This window comes from Mustelus asterias, chromosome 9 (assembly GCF_964213995.1).
Source record: "Mustelus asterias chromosome 9, sMusAst1.hap1.1, whole genome shotgun sequence".
Lineage (NCBI taxonomy): Eukaryota > Metazoa > Chordata > Chondrichthyes > Carcharhiniformes > Triakidae > Mustelus > Mustelus asterias.
In genome coordinates, this window is record NC_135809.1 from 9,407,273 (window position 1) to 9,424,175 (window position 16,903).

General features: G+C 47.5%; 1 protein-coding gene across 2 annotated transcripts in view; it reads left to right on the top strand.

Annotated features, from left to right (window-relative positions):
- The first annotated feature begins 1,805 nt into the window (after nt 1–1,805).
- The window catches only part of stab2 (stabilin 2), a 169,324-nt gene continuing 154,226 nt past the window's right edge, over nt 1,806–16,903 (top strand). For both annotated transcript variants that reach the window (XM_078219673.1, XM_078219674.1), the window contains exons 1-5: nt 1,806–2,033; nt 3,545–3,681; nt 3,806–3,921; nt 13,649–13,734; nt 15,949–16,018. In XM_078219673.1, the coding sequence (XP_078075799.1) occupies nt 1,944–2,033; nt 3,545–3,681; nt 3,806–3,921; nt 13,649–13,734; nt 15,949–16,018 (499 nt within the window). In that variant the 5' untranslated portion in view covers nt 1,806–1,943. The remainder of the gene's footprint in view (nt 2,034–3,544; nt 3,682–3,805; nt 3,922–13,648; nt 13,735–15,948; nt 16,019–16,903) is intronic.

A 16,903-nucleotide genomic window follows, 5' to 3' on the forward strand; every position in this document is an offset into this window, starting at 1 on the left:
TCCCGCATGGGAGAGTTGTCATGGAAACCTTCCTACTAGCAATCAGTGAGTCATGCCGTATCTCTGAAAGCAGCATGTCTTGACACATGGTATCAAAGGAAACAGCAACACGTCTTTCTGGAAAAGATAATCTCTATCCAGAATTGGAAGCAGAATAGCGTCATCGTTGACAGGATCGGGTAACTGGAGAAAGGGTGGTTACCGTATGATTTGGAGGGTGGGGGAGGGGTTATTGGCATCACTGCGCTCTGCCTTGCATCATGTTTCCAGTACCCGAGGTTACTGAAACCCCTGTTAGCTGTTTCCTTTGTGCCGTCTGGCCTGGTTATCCTCACTGGGACTATGTCGCCTGCCCCCAGTTGTGACTCCAGCCTTGCAAACAGGTCGGAGATGCAGAATGAGAATCCCGTTGCACTTCCCATGGTGGTGGGGGTAGGTGTAGGAGCAGCTTCCCGGAATTCTCTCACCTCAGTCGTTGCGAGGAAGAAACAAGGAAGGCCTCATGTTTATATACCGGCCCTGACAACCTTAGGCTGCCTCGAGGCGCGTTGCCAGTAGCAACCGGGTATTCTGTTGGGACTGTAGTTGCTGTTGCAATCTCGGAAACGCGGCAGCAAATTTGAGCACGGCAGGATCCCACAAAGGGCAATGAGGCAATGTCCACTCTGATGATGGGGGGATTAATATTGTCCAGGATATGGGGGTGTGGGGGAATATCCCGAACCTTCTTCAAAATTGTTTATTCATTAGTGTCACATGTAAGGCTTACATTAACACTGCAATGAAGTTACTGTGAAAATCCCCGAGTCGCCACACTCCGGCGCCTGTTCGGGTACACTGAGGGAGAATTTAGCATGGCCAATGCACCCTAACCAGCACGTCTTCCAGACTGTGGGAGGAAACTGAGGAAACCCACGCAGACATGGGGAGAACATGCAGACTCCGCACAGACGGTGACCCAAGTCGGGAATTGAACCCGGGTCCCTGGCGCTGAGAGGCAGCGGCGCTAACCACTGTGCCACCGTGCCGCCCAATCTCAATATTGCAAACTAGGAAATGCCCAATTTGAGCACAGCAGGATCCCGCAAGGAGAAATTATGCGGTGTCCACGGTGACGGCGGGGCGATTAATATTGTGCAGGACATGGCAGGGGGAGGGGAGCGGACATCCTGACTCTTCATCGAAGCTGTGCCGCGGGATCCATTGCTTCCACCTGAGAACCTCAATCAAAGAGTGACACCTTCGGCAGTGCAGTGACGCTTCCAGTGCAACATTGCACTGGAAGGGTCAGCACTGGATTACCTCCATGAGCCCTGGAGAGTGACCTGAACACACAGTCCCCTGACCCCGGAGGCAGGAGGACGTTACAGAACTTTACTGCAGCTCCCATCGAGTGCGCAGGTTGAGTCCCCTTCAGATACCCTACAAACCCTTAGCCTTAGCCTCCCCCCCCCCCTCTCTCAAAACCAGCTTGGGGGGGGGGGGGGAGGAGGGGGAACAACATCTCTGCTAAGAGAAGAAGGCAGGGGTGCCCTCGAGGAAATCCTCTCAAATTCCATCCTCAGTCCGACAGCGTTGTTTATTATTAAATGGCAAAATAAAAGCGCACTCGGGAAAGGCAAGATGTTAGGCTTGCAAATTCTGTGGCCCGTTGACAGCAATCGAGTGTGCTGCGGCTCAAGATAGCAACTTTTACACTCGATGCTGTGTGTCTGCAGGAAAAAAGAGGGTGTTGCGGGGCGGAGGGGGTGGGGGGGGGGGGGGGGGGGATGTTGGTGGGCGGAGAAGGAGAGGATAGACCGTACAAAGGCAAGGATATGGGAAGGAAGACACTGCACAGGGCAGCGGCAAGGAAGCCCGCAGAGGAATTCAGTCTCCTTTTCTTTAAGAAAAGGACTAAAATAAAACGCAGGTTCTGAAGGGGGACTGGGGACACTGGCGAAATGGGAGTAGGGTGGATCGTGGTCTTCCTGCTGACGCTGACGCTACTCGGGCTGACAGCCTGCTTGCCTGGAAACTTGCTCGGGGAGCAGGTAAGTGGGTGCTTTATTTGGGGGGAAGGGGGCTCTCTGTCTTGCTCTGCCTCTGAGAGCACATTGCAGCCCGTTCGCCCCCAGTCAGGATGCAAGTGGCCACGTCCAATCCTTGCCACAAGATGATCTGCAGCTGAACCCACGGCGAGGGTTTAATTTAAAGAGCCGGTGCCAGGAGATGCGGGGTCATTTTATTCACTGTTGCGAGTTGTCACAGTCTGGAATTCACGGTGTTTATGGGCACTGGGCGCAGATTCAATATTTAATAACAAACAGGGACTTGGGTATCATTAAAAGAGAATAGTTTTCAGGGCGAAGGGAAACGAGTGAGATTAAGTGAACCGTTCTTTCATCAAGGCTAGCACAGAACCATTGGCCTGAATGGCCTCCTCCCGTGCTGTATAACTCTGCAATGTCAAGATTCATGTCATTTTGTCCCATGCTGCGCTGGATTGCGATTGGACAGGGGGTATTAAGTGTTTACATTAGAATGGTTCTATTTAACACTAATCAAAGCTGCATCTTATCACTGAAAATAGCCTTTATTGTGTTTTAGTTTGGGCCATTTCCAATACTGTAGTGTGTCAGTGTTTGTGTGTCAGTGTGTGTCAGCGTGTGTCAGTGTGTGTGCCAGTGTATGCGTCAGTGTGTGTCAGTGTGTGTGAGCGTGTGTGTGTCAGTGTGTGTGTCAGTGTGTGAGTGTTTCAGTGTGTGAGTGTGTGTGTGAGTGTGTGTGTGAGTGTGTGTGTCAGTGTGTGAGTGTGTGTGTGAGTGTGTGTGTGAGTGTGTGAATGTGTGTGTCAGTGTGTGTGTGTCAGTGTGTGTGTTTGTGAGTGTGTGTATCTCAGAGTGTGTGTCAGTGTGTGAGTGTGTGTGAGTGTTTCAGTGTGTGAGTCTGTGTGAGAGTGTGTGAGTGTGTGTGTCAGTGTGTGTGAGTGTTTCAGTGTGTGAGTCTGTGAGTGTGTGTGTCAGTGTGTGTGTGTGAGTGTGTGTGTGTGAGTGTGTGAGTGTGTGTGTCAGTGTGTGAGTGTGTGTGTGAGTGTGTGTGTGTGTGAGTGTGTGTGTCAGTGTGTGAGTGTGTGTGTCAGTGTGTGAGTGTGTGTGTGTGAGTGTGTGTGTCAGTGTGTGAGTGTGTGTGTGAGTGGTGAGTGTCAGTGTGTGAGTGTGTGTGTGTGTATGTGTGAGTGTGTGTGTGTGTATGAGTGTGTGTATGAGTGTGCGTGTCAGTGTGTGTGTGTGTGTGTGAGTGTGTGTGTGTATGAGTGTGCGTGTCAGTGTGTGTGAGTGTGTTTGAGTGTGTGTGTCAATGTGTGAGTGTGTGTATGAGTGTGCGTGTCAGTGTGTGTGTGTGTATGAGTGTGCGTGTCAGTGTGTGAGTGTGTGAGTGTGTGTGTGAGTGTGTGAGTGTGCGTGTGTGTGTGTGTGAGACTGTAACACAGTTATTCACAGTTCACATTCAGAGAGACAATGACTTTGCCCCTTTCCTGATGAGACGATTTCTGTGACTTCAGCCCAGCAAAAGTCGCTGTGACAGGAACACTCTCGTCATGACCAAGACTGAGTGTCGATCCTGCACCTTAAACATCAGGATGAAATGCCCAGTTGGTTATAAGCAGATAACGAATAGCTCCGGTACCAAGGACTGCAGGTAAACGGTGTCAGAGCGGAAATGGATTGTGTCGCGAACAGAAGCAAACATTTGCTGTTCATTTTTTGAGTTTCTTGCACGGTTTCGGGAGTTGCAATGTTTCTTTTTGTTTATTTTGTGTAAGATATTACATTTCACTCCGACTCTACTCGCTGGCCATGGCCGGATGTCGACACACCTGCACCAAGGAGTTCCGGGAGGTGGAATGCTGCGCTGGTTACTGGGGAGCCGATTGCATGGGTAAGGAAGTGTCCATCACCAACTCGGGAGGTCCCATCGGACAAAGTCAATCCCTATGATTCTATACCCCTTCCCCATGACGATGAAAGAGTGAAGCCAGGCTCCTTCTCAATGGGGGGCGGGGCATTCCCCACTCTGATACAGATGTTTGTGGGTTCAGGCCCCTCTCCAGAGAGTTAGCACAAGAATTGAGGCTGATGGGAGTATTGGGGGAGGGGTCTGCAGTGCCGGAGATGTGGGGCGTGATTCTCTGGCCTTCCCGCGGTGTGTTTCTCGTACCGGGAGATGGGTACGTCGATCGCTGGTGGTGGGATCGTCCGGTCCCGGCGCTGTAGACAGGATTTCCCATTGACTCCACCCCACACCGCTGGGAAACCCTCGACAAGGGCGTGTGTGCGGTGGGACCAGGAGATCCCGCCGCTGTGAACAGCCGGAAAGTTCCGGATTGTCATCTTTCATATAGAGGGGCAATGATAGGATAGGGGTGACGATGTCACTGAACTAGTCATCCAGAGGCCCAGGCTAATGCCCTGGGGACACGGGTTCAAATCACAGAAACATAGAAACATAGAGGATAGGAGGAGGAGGAGGCCATTCGGTCCTTCGAGCCTGCTCCCCCATTCATTACCATCATGGCTGATCATCCAACTCAACAGCCTAATCCTTCTTTTTCCCCATAACCTTGGATCCCATTCGCCCCAAGTGCTATATCCAGCCGCCTCTTGAATATATTCAATGTTTTGGCATCAACTACGTCCTGTGGTAATGAATTCCACAGGCTCACCACTCTTTGGGTGAAGAAATGTCTCCTCACCTCCGTCCTAAATGGTCTACCCCAAATCCTCAGACTGTGACCCCTGGTTCTGGACTCCCCCACCCTCGGGAACATCCTCCCTGCATCTACCCTGTCTAGTCCTGTTAGAAGTCTCTATGAGATCCCCCCTCATTTGTCTGAACTCCAACGAAAATCCCAGTATGGCAGCCGATGGAATTTAAATTCAATTAATCGGGAACATCATCGATTGTCGGAAAAACCCATCTGATTCACTAATGTCCTTTAGGGAAGGAAATCTGCCGTCCTTACCCGGTCTGGCCTACATGTGACTCCAGAGCCGCAGCAATGTGGTTGACTCTTAAATGCCCTCTGAAATGGCCAAGTGAGACACTCAGTTTCAAGGGCAATTAGGGATGGACAATAAATGTTGGCCTTGCCAGTGACGCCCACACCCCATGGAAGAATAAAGGAAAAAAAGGATGAGACATTAAACTGAGGGCCCCAACTGTCCTCACGGGTGGATTGAAATGATCCCCCGGTGCTATCCCAGGAGAGTTCTCCCTTGTGTCTTGTCCAATGCTCATCCCGATCAACAACAACAACTTGCATTTAGATGGCCTTTAAGTCAGCACCTGAAAATGGACTATCCTGTCATTGTTGCATTCCTGTGTGTGTGGGAGCTTGCTGTGCACAAATCAGTCACCATATTCCCTACCTCACAGCAGTGAATACACTTCAAAAGATATTGACCTGGCTGGAAAGGGTTTTGGGACATATTGAAGCTGAGACGGACGCTCCAGCAATGCAAGACTTTTCTCTCTTGCTCAAGTTGATTAGGGACTGTCTAGTGGAGTGTGATTGGTGAAGAATCGAGTCGAAATAAGCAGGTGGATTTTCCACAGTGTCATCGAGGTTTACAGCATGGAAACAGGCCCTTCGGCCCAACTTGTCCATGCCGCCCAGTTTTTACCACTAAGCTAATCCCAATTGCCTGCATTTGGCCCATATCCCTCTATATCCATCTTACCCGTATAACTGTCTAAATGCTTTTTAAAAGTTAAAATTGTACCCGCCTCTACTACTGCCTCTGGCAGCTCGTTCCAGACACTCAACATCCTCTGTGTGAAAAAATTGCCCCTCTGGACCCTTTTGTATCTCTCCCCTCTCACCTTAAACCTGTGCCCTCTAGTTTTAGACTCCCCTATCTTTGGGAAAAGATGTTGACTATCTAGCTGATCTATGCCCCTCATTATTTTATAGACCTCTATAAGATCACCCCTCAGCTTCCTACGCTCCAGGGAATAAAGTCCCAGTCTATCCAGCCTCTCCACAGTGAGAACATTGAACTGCCACCTATTGGGTTGTAGATCCTTTAAGTTCTGCAAGGATGTAGGCCCTATCAGTGGGCCTGCAGCCTGGATGATTATCCACCACTAGAGGTGAGCACTGCTGCTGTTGTGGAGGACAACGAGGTGGCCTCCATTTTGAAGCGCCCACTGGAGAGGTTTGGATTTGTTTTAACGGAACTGGCTGTTGCTTGCGACTGAGCTATTCTGGGCGCCACACTTTAGGAAGGATGGAAAGGCATTGATTGGACAGGACGCAGGGAAGATTCACAAGAATGGTTCCAGGGATGAAGGCCTTCAGTTATGAGGATAGATGGGAGAGGTTGGGACTGTTCTCCTTGGAGAGAAGAAGCTGAGAGGAGCTTTGATAAAGATGTTCCAAATCACGAGGGGGCTGGACAGAGTAGACAGGGAGAAAGAGTTCCCTCTTGTAAAAGAATCGAGAACAAGAGGGCACAGATTTAAAATCTTAATAAAGCAAAAGTGACATGGGAAAACAGCCTGTTCACTCGGCGAGTGGTTGGGGTTTGGAATGCACTGCCTGAGTGACGAAGGCAGGTTCAATCGAAGCATTCGAAATGGATTGTTATCTGAAAAGGGTTAGACTGGGGAGAAGGCGGGAGTCTGGCACTAATCTCTTTTGGAATGCTGTCGTAGATGAGAATGGGCCGAATGGCCTCCGTCTGTGCTGTAACAGTCTGTGATTCTGGGAGAAGTGCAATTGAGGAATAAAGTAATTTCAAATAGGAATGTTCTTGTCAAGAATGAGGACAGGGCTATGAAACCCATCCACACTCTGATCATACTTCCACCCTCCAATCACTGTGTGAACCTTTTATCTCGATTCACATTCCATAATGATAAACTTCTGTGATCATATTCGCCACGTTAGTGCCTTATCACCTTAAATTTCTCAAGAATGACTGTGATGCATCAAGTCAATGTTATATCCTTCTGACCTTCCATTGGGATGTATGTAAGGGGAGATGGTGGCCTGGTGGTATTATCGCTGGACTATTGATCCAGAAACGTAGCCAATGTTCTGGGGAACTGGGTTCAAATCCCACCACGGCAGATGGTGTAATTTGAATTAAATACAATATCTGGAATTAAGAATCTGCTGATGACCATGAAACCATTGCTGATTGTTGGAACAACCCATCTGGTTCACATTATCTTGTTGCTGTTTGTGGGACCCTGCTGTGTATTAATTGGCCGCTGTGCTTCCCTGAATTGCAACAGTGACTACACATGAAAAGTACTTCATTGGCTGTAAAGCACTTTGGGTCGGACTGAGATGATGGTGCTATATAAATGCAAATTTGTTCTTTATTTCCTCATACACATGGAGCTGGTAAGGACAAGGCGAGCATTTTTAGACACAATCTGGGGACGGCACGGTGGTACAGTGGTTAGCACTGCTGCCTCACAGCACCAGGGACCCGGGTTCGATTCCTGCCTGGGGTGACTGTCTATGCAGAGTTTGCACGTTCTCCCAGTATCTGCGTGGGTTTCCTCCGGGTGCTCCGGTTTCCTCCCACAGTCCAAAGATGTGCGGGTTGGGTGCATTGGCCATGCTAAAGTGACCCTTAGTGTCAGGGGGACCTGTCGGGTAAATATGTGGGGTTACGGCAATAGGGCCGAGGTGGGATTGTTGTCGGTGCAGACCCGACGGGCCGAATGGCCTCTTTCTGCTCTGGAAGGATTCTATGACTCTAATATAGTTGCTTCAATAATTAACTTGGTGGCTTCAACTGGTCAAGATGGAGAGAATTCTGTCTTCCTGGCTTTAACCTTGTTACCCTGTGAGTTACACTTGATGTTTCCTCATTGATAAGAGGAACCATTAATCCTACACTTAGCCTACGTCTTCTAAGGATTTTAAACATCCTGCCTTTAGGAAACAGTTGTGGTGATTACATGAGAAAGAGTGGAGGGATAGGGGATGAACAGTGGCTGACTGTCCATCACTGGCCCGAGGAAGCCTCAGAAATCCTTATTCACAATGCTGGTCAGTGTTGCTAATGAATGCTAGGAGCTCATTAAAGAGTTTGCAGCAACTCTAATAGACAGCTGTAAAGTACTGAATCCACATGCAATTTACCCTGGGCACAGTGGCACAGTGGTTAGCACTGCTGCCTCACAGCGCCAAGGACCCGGGTTCAATTTCCGGCTTGGGTCACTATCTGTGTGGAGTCTGCACATTCTCCCCGTATCTGTATGGGTTTCCTTCGAGTGCTCCAGTTTCCTCCCACAGTTTGAAAGACGCGCTGGTGCATTGATGCATTGGTCATCTAACCTACACATCTTTGGAGTGCGGAAGGAAACCGGAGCGCCCGGAAGAAACCCACACAGACACGGGGAAAACATGCAGACTCCACACAAACAGTGACCCGAGGCCGGAATTGAACCCGGATCCCTGGCACTGTGAGACAGCACTGTTCACTGTTCCACCATCTGAAAGGAGTTTCTGCCCTGCTGAGTCCTAGTAGGATTAGGGTCTGAATATTGGCTGTTTGGCAATAGGAGCATATTCCCTGTCCCTCATCTGCCTTGAGAAGGTAGACAGCCTTCATTTTGACCTACCACAGTCCATGTTTTGTTGGTTTGACCACTGTGCTGATAGGTAGATTAAGGATTTGGTCTGAGAGACGTTGTAGGAATGGTGACGGGTTTCTGAGTCGGAGAGCTGTGTTACTTGGAGGAGAACCTGAAGATGGAGGCGTTCCCATGCACCTGCTGCCCCTGTATGTCTGGGTGGTGGAGGTTTGGGGTTCTAGGAGCTGCTGTTGGAGGAGTCTTGGTGACTTGCTGCCCTACACCTTGATTATAAAGTCAGCTGTGAGATTTGAAACCGTTCTTGTAAAGCTAAAACATTGATGTTTTGTGGAATTGTTAACAGAATCTCCCGATAACCTGACCCTGACCCCACCACTGGAATCAATGAAAATAAGGGTGCTGCCTAAGCAGCTGCTGTTGGTGTTTACGTTATTGGAGCAGGTTTCCTTCCTCTCGTTAAAAAGCCCTGACTTGCTTTCAGGGTGATGACAACATCATTCATTTACAAGATTATCTCTAATCCTCGAGTGCTACCTAATGTTTCCTTATTGATAAGAATGTTCACGAGAGTCACAATGAGTTAAACCCTCAAAAAATCATAACTGTCGAGTTGTAACTTTTCTCTTCAACTGTTTGGTGACGCCAAACAAAGAGAGGGAAAGAAAGAAGGAAAGAAATAAAGAAAGAAAGAGAAAAAGAGGGAGAAAGAGAGAGAGAAAGAGAGGAGCGAAAGAGAGGAGAGAAAGAGAGAGAGAAAGAGGGGGAAAGAAAGAAGGAAAGAAATAAAGAAAGAAAGAGAAAAAGAGGGAGAAAGAGAGAGAGAAAGAGAGGAGAGAAAGAGAGGGAAAGAAAGACAGAGTGAGAAAGAGAAAGAGAGAGAAAGAGAAAGAGAGAGAGAGAGGAAGAAAGAGAGAAAGAATGAAAGAGGAAAAGAAAGAATTTGATTTTGATTTGATTTGATTTATTATTGTCACATGTATTAATATACAGGGAAAATTGCACGCTATACAGACAAAGCATACCGTTCATAGAGAAAGAAATGAGAGAGTGCAGAATGTAGTGTTGCAGTCATAGCTAGGGTGTGGAGAAAGATCAACTTAATGCGAGGTAGGTCCATTCAAAAGTCTGACAGCAGCAGGGAAGAAGCTGTTCTTGAGTCGGTTGGTACGTGACCTCAGACTTTTGTACTTTTGTGGCGGAGGTTTGGGGTTCTAGGAGCTGCTGTTGGAGGAGTCTTGGTGACTTGCTGCTCTGCACCTTGATTATAAAGTCAGCTGTGAGATTTGAAACCGTTCTTGTAAAGTTAAAACATTGACGTTTTGTGGAATTGTTAACAGAATCTCCCGATAACCTGACCCTGACCCCACTACTGGAATCAACATATCTTCATCCATTTGTAAATTTTTTATTTCCTCATTCCAACTTGCTTTCCCACCTATTTTAGTGTCATCTGCAAATTTGGCTATTGTACATTCTAACCCTGCACCCAAGTCATTAATATAGATTGTAAATAGTTAGGGCCTGAGGGACTGAACACTGTGGCACCCCACTATTTACAATTTACCAACCAGAAAAAGACACATTTATCCCGACTCTCTGCTTTCTGTTCTTTAGCCAATCCTCTATCCAAGCTAATACGTTACTGTAACCTTATGGGATCTTACCTGGTGTATCAACCTTTTGTGCAGCATCTTACCAAATGCCTTCGTGAAGGTCAGATGCACTACATCTACAGGATCCCCATTATCCACTTGGCTTGTTGCATCTTGTTACATAACTGTCCTTGAGAAGGTGGTGGTGAGCTACCTTCTTGAGCTGCAGTCCCTGTGGTGAAGGTGCACCCATGGTGCTGTTCGGGAGGGAGTTCAGAATTTTGACCCAGCGACTGCGAAGGAACGGCGATATATTTCCAAGTCAGGATGGTGAGTGGTTTGGAGGGAAACTTGCAGGTGGTGGTGTTCCCATGTGTCTGCTGCCCTTGTCCTTCTAAGTGCTACAGACTTGGAAGGTGCTGTGTGGAAGGAGCCTTTGTGAGTTGCTGCAGTGAATCTTGTAGTTGGTGCACTTGGCTGCTACGGTACATCAGTGGTGGAGGGAGTCAATGTTAAAGGTAGTGGATGGGGTGTCAATCAAGTGGGCTGCTTTAATGCAAAGTGGTATCGGACTTGTTGAGTCCTTACCTCAGGATCGCTGCCGGTGCAACAGGCAACCTGAAATGGACCATTCCCCTGGAACAAGCTCCCTGTGGAGGGGTTCCCATCTTGAAAATGTAGATGAGGCCTGAGGCCTAGGCCCTAGTTTTTTATCTCTACATCATGTCTGAGTTAAAAAACAAGTCCTCGGCTAATTTCCTCCCCATACTCTTTAAATTCATATTCCCATTATTTGATGCTTTTCTTTTGCTGATATTAAATAACGGCGCCCAGTGTTCTAGATTGCCCTCTTTATCCAACAGTGAGGTACAATGCTGAAATACCAGTCTCTAAAAGCCATTCAATTCAAAGAGCGACATGAGGCATTCTAGGTTAAAGTTTCTATATCAATGCAGGTTGTTGTTGAGCGAGAAACAGGACGAGCTGTCTGGAGTTGTCGGAGTTGACTTGCCAGAGGTTTAGAGATCAGGAATAAGGTTAACTGGGCATTGCAGGTTATACTGCCCTTACTGTAAGGCACTAGGCCATTGCTCTGATGAAATAGCCGCACTATATACAGCACAGCTCATACAAAGGCTAAGGAAGTGATGATTATGACATTTTTTTGGAAAGTTCAAGTAATAACGTGTTCCTTATCTGTGACTAAACACGAGGACAGGAATGACAGAGAGGTCCAAACAATCAGTTAAAGCCTTTATAGGGAAGTGGTAAATCACTGATAAGGACCTTTCTGAAGTGGCAAAGTCGAGGAAAAAGATTCTTCCTCTCAAACAGAAAGTGATGACAAGAAAGGAGCAAAGAGCAAGGAGCGAATTACTCAGAAAACATCCAACTGTGATGTTAGCTGTGTCAGCCTATTGCTGCGCTGGCTGGCCTGGGTCTCAGTAAAGATCCATACCAGACAGCAAACAGATTCACTTGCTCACTTGACACATTCTCAACAATGTTTGACAGACCTCTTCTATCAGATAGCTTTATCGGAGATAGATTTCATTGTTCACTGCTTGATTATTCCACGTGAAATCTTTCAGCTGAGCACTGAACTTAAAAACTTGATCATCAAACAGCAATGTGTCGCAGCAAATTAACTTAATAAAATGTCCCAAAGCGCTTTACAGAGGAATCAGCTTAATAAATTATTGTCCCAAAGCACTTTACGGAGGAATGGTTGGAAGATAGATAGATAGATAAATAGATAGATAGGTAGATAGATAGATAGATAGAACAGTACAGCACAGAACAGGCCCTTCGGCCCACGATGTTGTGCCGAGCTTTATCTGAAACCAAGATCAAGCTATCCCACTCCCTATCATCCTGGTGTGCTCCATGTGCCTATCCAATAACTGCTTAAATGTTCCTAAAGTGTCTGACTCCACTATCACTGCAGGCAGTCCATTCCACACCCCAACCACTCTCTGCGTAAAGAACCTACCTCTGATATCCTTCCTGTATCTCCCACCACGAACCCTATAGTTATGCCCCCTTGTAATAGCTCCATCCACCCGAGGAAATAGTCTTTGAACGTTCACTCTATCTATCCCCTTCATCATTTTATAAACCTCTATTAAGTCTCCCCTCATCCTCCTCTGCTCCAGAGAGAACAGCCCTAGCTCCCTCAACCTTTCCTCATAAGACCTACCCTCCAAACCAGGCAGCATCCTGGTAAATCTCCTCTGCACTCTTTCCAGCGCTTCCACATCCTTCTTATAGTGAGGTGACCAGAACTGCACACAATATTCCAAATGTGGTCTCACCAAGGTCCTGTACAGTTGCAGCATAACCCCACGGCTCTTAAACTCCAACCCCCTGTTAATAAAAGCTAACACACTATAGGCCTTCTTCACAGCTCTATCCACTTGAGTGGCAACCTTTAGAGATCTGTGGATATGAACCCCAAGATCTCTCTGTTCCTCCACAGTCTTCAGAACCCTACCTTTGACCCTGTAATCCACATTTAAATTAGTCCTACCAAAATGAATCACCTCACATTTATTGATCCAAAGAAGCAGATGTTAGGAAGACTGACCAAAAGCTTGGCCAAAAACGTGGACTCTAAAGGGTGGAGAAGTGATAATGTCACTGGACAAGAAACCAAAGGCCCAGACTAATCATAGAATCATAGAATCCCCACAGTGCAGAAGGAGGCCATCCGGCCCATTGAGTCACAAATTTCCTTACCCCTTTAGGGTTTCTTAGAAATGAATGGTGTAGAATCTTTTAGACAGCTGGACAGATTTGCAATGTGTAGAAACCTCCAGAGGAACTTGAGGATATGAACAGAAATTGACAGTGCAATCTGTGCAGATTCAACAGTACAATATTATATTATAGCTCGTATTATATCAATTAACATTCTAACAGAGGCTCATTCATATATCTAATGCTAATGATGTTTTCAATGACATGCAACCTGTACCACTCCAACCTTCATAACCGTGTTGGGGATGTCCAAAACTAGGGGCCTTAAATTCAAGACAATCACTAATAGTTCCAGCAGAGAATCTAGGAAAAACCACAGAATGGTGAAAATGTGGAACTCGCTCCCGCAAGGAGTGGTTAAGATGAATAACACAGATACGTTCGAGGGAAAGCCATGATGCAGTTGGAAAATGTACAGGTACAGCACAACCAAATCAACCATGATCTCATTGAATGGAGCAGAACAGGTTCAAAGGGCCAAATGGCCTACCCCTGCTCCAAATTCCTAGCCCTAGTTCCATGGTTACATGATGGAGAAGGTTAGGATGCGATGAAGAGGTTGGGGTGGGATGGGAGGAGGCTCATATGGAATATAAAGATCAGCATGGATCTGTTGCACTGACTGTCCTGCTTCTGTGCTGTAGACTCTGTGTATCACTGTGTAATGCTGTGATATTTGGCTGATTTAATTACAGAATGTCCAGGAGGAGCTGCATCCCCTTGCAGTAACAGAGGAGATTGTTCCGATGGCATGGGAGGGAATGGAGTGTGTAACTGTGTGGTAGGTTGGAACTTTAAGTGACGTATGTGTTACAGTTCATATCCCATTGTTATTTGCATGGTGAAGGGGCCACTTGCTGATACCTGCCTGGCTCATCTGCTGGCATTGTTAGTGGAGGCACCCAGTTAGTCTGCACCATATTGGAGAGGGTGAGGTAAATCATAGAATCATGGAATCCCTACAGTGCAGAAAGGGCCATTTGACTTATCAAGTCTGCATCGATTCTCCGAAAGAGCATCCCACCCAGGCTCACCACTCCTATCCCTGTAACTCCATGCATTTCCCATGGACAATCCACCTAACCCGCACATCTTTAGACACTAAGGGGCAATTTAGCGTGGCCAATCCACCTGACCTGCACATATTTGGACACTAAGAGGCAATTTAGTATGTCCAATCCAACTAACCTACACATCTTTGGACACTAAGAGGCAATTTAGTATGTCCAATCCAACTAACCTACACATCTTTGGACACTAAGGACAATTTAGCGTGGCTAATCCACGTAACCTGCACATCTTTGGATAGAAAGGGGCAATTTAGCATGGCCAATCCACCTGACCTGCACATCTTTGGACACTAAGGGGCAATTTAGCATGGCCAATCCACCTAACCTACACATCTTTGGAGTGTGGGAGGAAACCGGAGCATCCGGAGGAAACCCACATAGTTGCGGGGATGGGATGATAAACCTAAATGGATTGACCGGAAAATGCTGGCCTTTCCTTGGAACCTCTGCAGACCCTCTGATTGGCGGGAGACTGCAGGACAGCCAGTACAAAGGTGCGAGTGCAATGAGACCAGGCAGTAATGTGGGAGGCTGGGAACTCACACACAACCCCTCTTCTCTCCAGATCCCAGTCACCTCCTGGTCTCTACGAACTGATCTTTACTCACATCACCCACAGGCAAGCAATGTAATCTGAGGACAGCTCCAGAACTGGGCCAATGCAGAAGGAATGGAGACCCAGGATTTCCAGGGCTTAATCTCCTAATCTTTGCGCCCGGGCAACTAGGAGGCCCTTGAAGGAAAGGTTCAGGAACACTGCCCTCTTTAAGTTAAGAATAGAATCGGTAGAATCGTAGAATAGAATCATTGAATCCTTACAGTACAGAAGGAGGCCATTCGGCCCATCAAGCCTGTACTGGCTACAATCCCAGCCAGGCCCTGTTCCCGTAACTCCACATATTTACCCTGCTACTCCCCTGAAGTTTGGGTCAATTTAGCATGGCCAATCCACCTAACCTGCACATCTTTGGACTGTAGGAGGAAACTGGAGCACCCGGGCGAAACCCATTCAGACACAGGGAGAACGTGCAGACTCCACTCAGACAGTGACCCAAGGCCGGGAATCAATCCCAGGTCCCTGGCGCTGTGAGGCAGCAATGCTAACCACTGTGCCGCCGTGCCTCCTGGTAGGTGACTTTTAGCTCCCCCTTTCCTGATGCTAGACCCCTCAATCAAGCACTCGCGCTGGCTGCATGGCGAGTATCCTGCCCGCCGTTAATTGCCCACATAAGTGCCTCAATTGGCGGCAAGGCAGGCAGGTCACCCTTGGGCCTAATCAGGTGGAGGTGTCAAGGCAGCAGGAAGCCCACCTGCCACCTTCCCTGATGAAATGCCCACCCTAGCACTAAATTTGCCATGGGGAGGGAGGGCATAAATTCCACCCATAAAGTTAGATAGTGAGGGATGGAAGAGGCTCATGCTAGGATAGTCCAGTTGGGCCGAATGGCCTGCTCCTCTGTGTAAATTCTACACAATGTGACACATCCATTGGTGTTTAGACCTAATGACCTTGAAAAGCCAATCATGGTGTTCAGTGCATCATATTGTCGTTTATAGAGCAGGGGGTAAGGGTGCCAGGAAATGATTCAGTAGTTTGCTGAGACCCTGGATGAATTTGCAAGGGTCACCAGGTTTAGAAGTTAGCCCAACTTCCTGTTTTGACATGTTTCTCTGAGTGTTTTCAGCAACAACCATTGTTTAGCAATAAATGTGTCCTGATTCCTGATGACTTTACACATTCCATTACTTGTGAACCGTCAGTGTAAAATATCAGGAAAGATCCATATTGGAAATACACGGTCGAAGCATTTTACAATTGATCAACTCGCTGGCTTTGGTTCATCTTAGCCGTCAGGGCAAACTGTTCATCCATGTTATTGTTACTGCCTTGTGAAGATGTAATATTTTGAAATTAATTCTTGCAGGATGGTTTTGCAGGGGTAGCCTGTGAGAAATGTGTCAAGGAGAACGCTTATGGATCTGACTGTGCTTCTGGTGAGTTAGCATTTTCTATCTTCTCTCTATTTGCTTTTGGGATGTGGGCGTCGCTGGCTCGTCCATCATTTATCGCTCATCCCTAATTGCCCCTTGAGGAGGTGGTGGCGAGCTGCCTTCTTGAACCACCTTGAGGTGTAGATACACCCACCATGCTGTTAGGGTGGGAGTTCCAGGACTTTTACGACTGTGAAGAAACCAGGAACTCTCCGAGTAAAGGCATCTTTTCCTGAATTTCCTTTGGTGCAGTATGATGAATCATTTGGAGGGGAACTTGCATGTGAATATGTTCCCATGCAGCTGCTGCCTTTGTCCTTCTAGGCAGGAGAGGTTGCAGGTTTGGAAGGTGCAATCGAAGGAGAGGTGGTGGGAGCAGGTACAACAGCAGTATTTAAGGGGGAACTAGACGAATACATGAATAGGATGGGAATGGAAGGATACGGATGCTGTAAGTGCATACGGTTTAGTTTAGGCAGGCATCATGATCGGTGGAGGCTTGGAGGGCCAAAGGGCCTGTTCCTGTGCTGTACTGTTCTTTGTTCTTTGAGACTTGGTGAGTTGCTGCAGTGCATCATGTAGATGGTACACACTGCTGCCACTCTGCCTAGCTGGCGGAGGGTGTTAATGTTTAAGGTGATGCTTGAATTTCCAATCAAGCGGGGCTGCTTTGTCCTGGATGGTGTCGAGCTTCTTGAGTGTTGTTGGAGCTGCACTCATCCAGGCAAGTGGGGAGTGTTCCATCACACTCCTGACTTGTGCCTTGTAGATGGTGGACAGGCTTTGGGGAGTCAGGAGGGGAATCATTCACTACAGGATGGCCAGCCTCTGATCTCACTGCATCACATCACAAATCAAATGCAGAAGGTAATAAATATTAATAATATT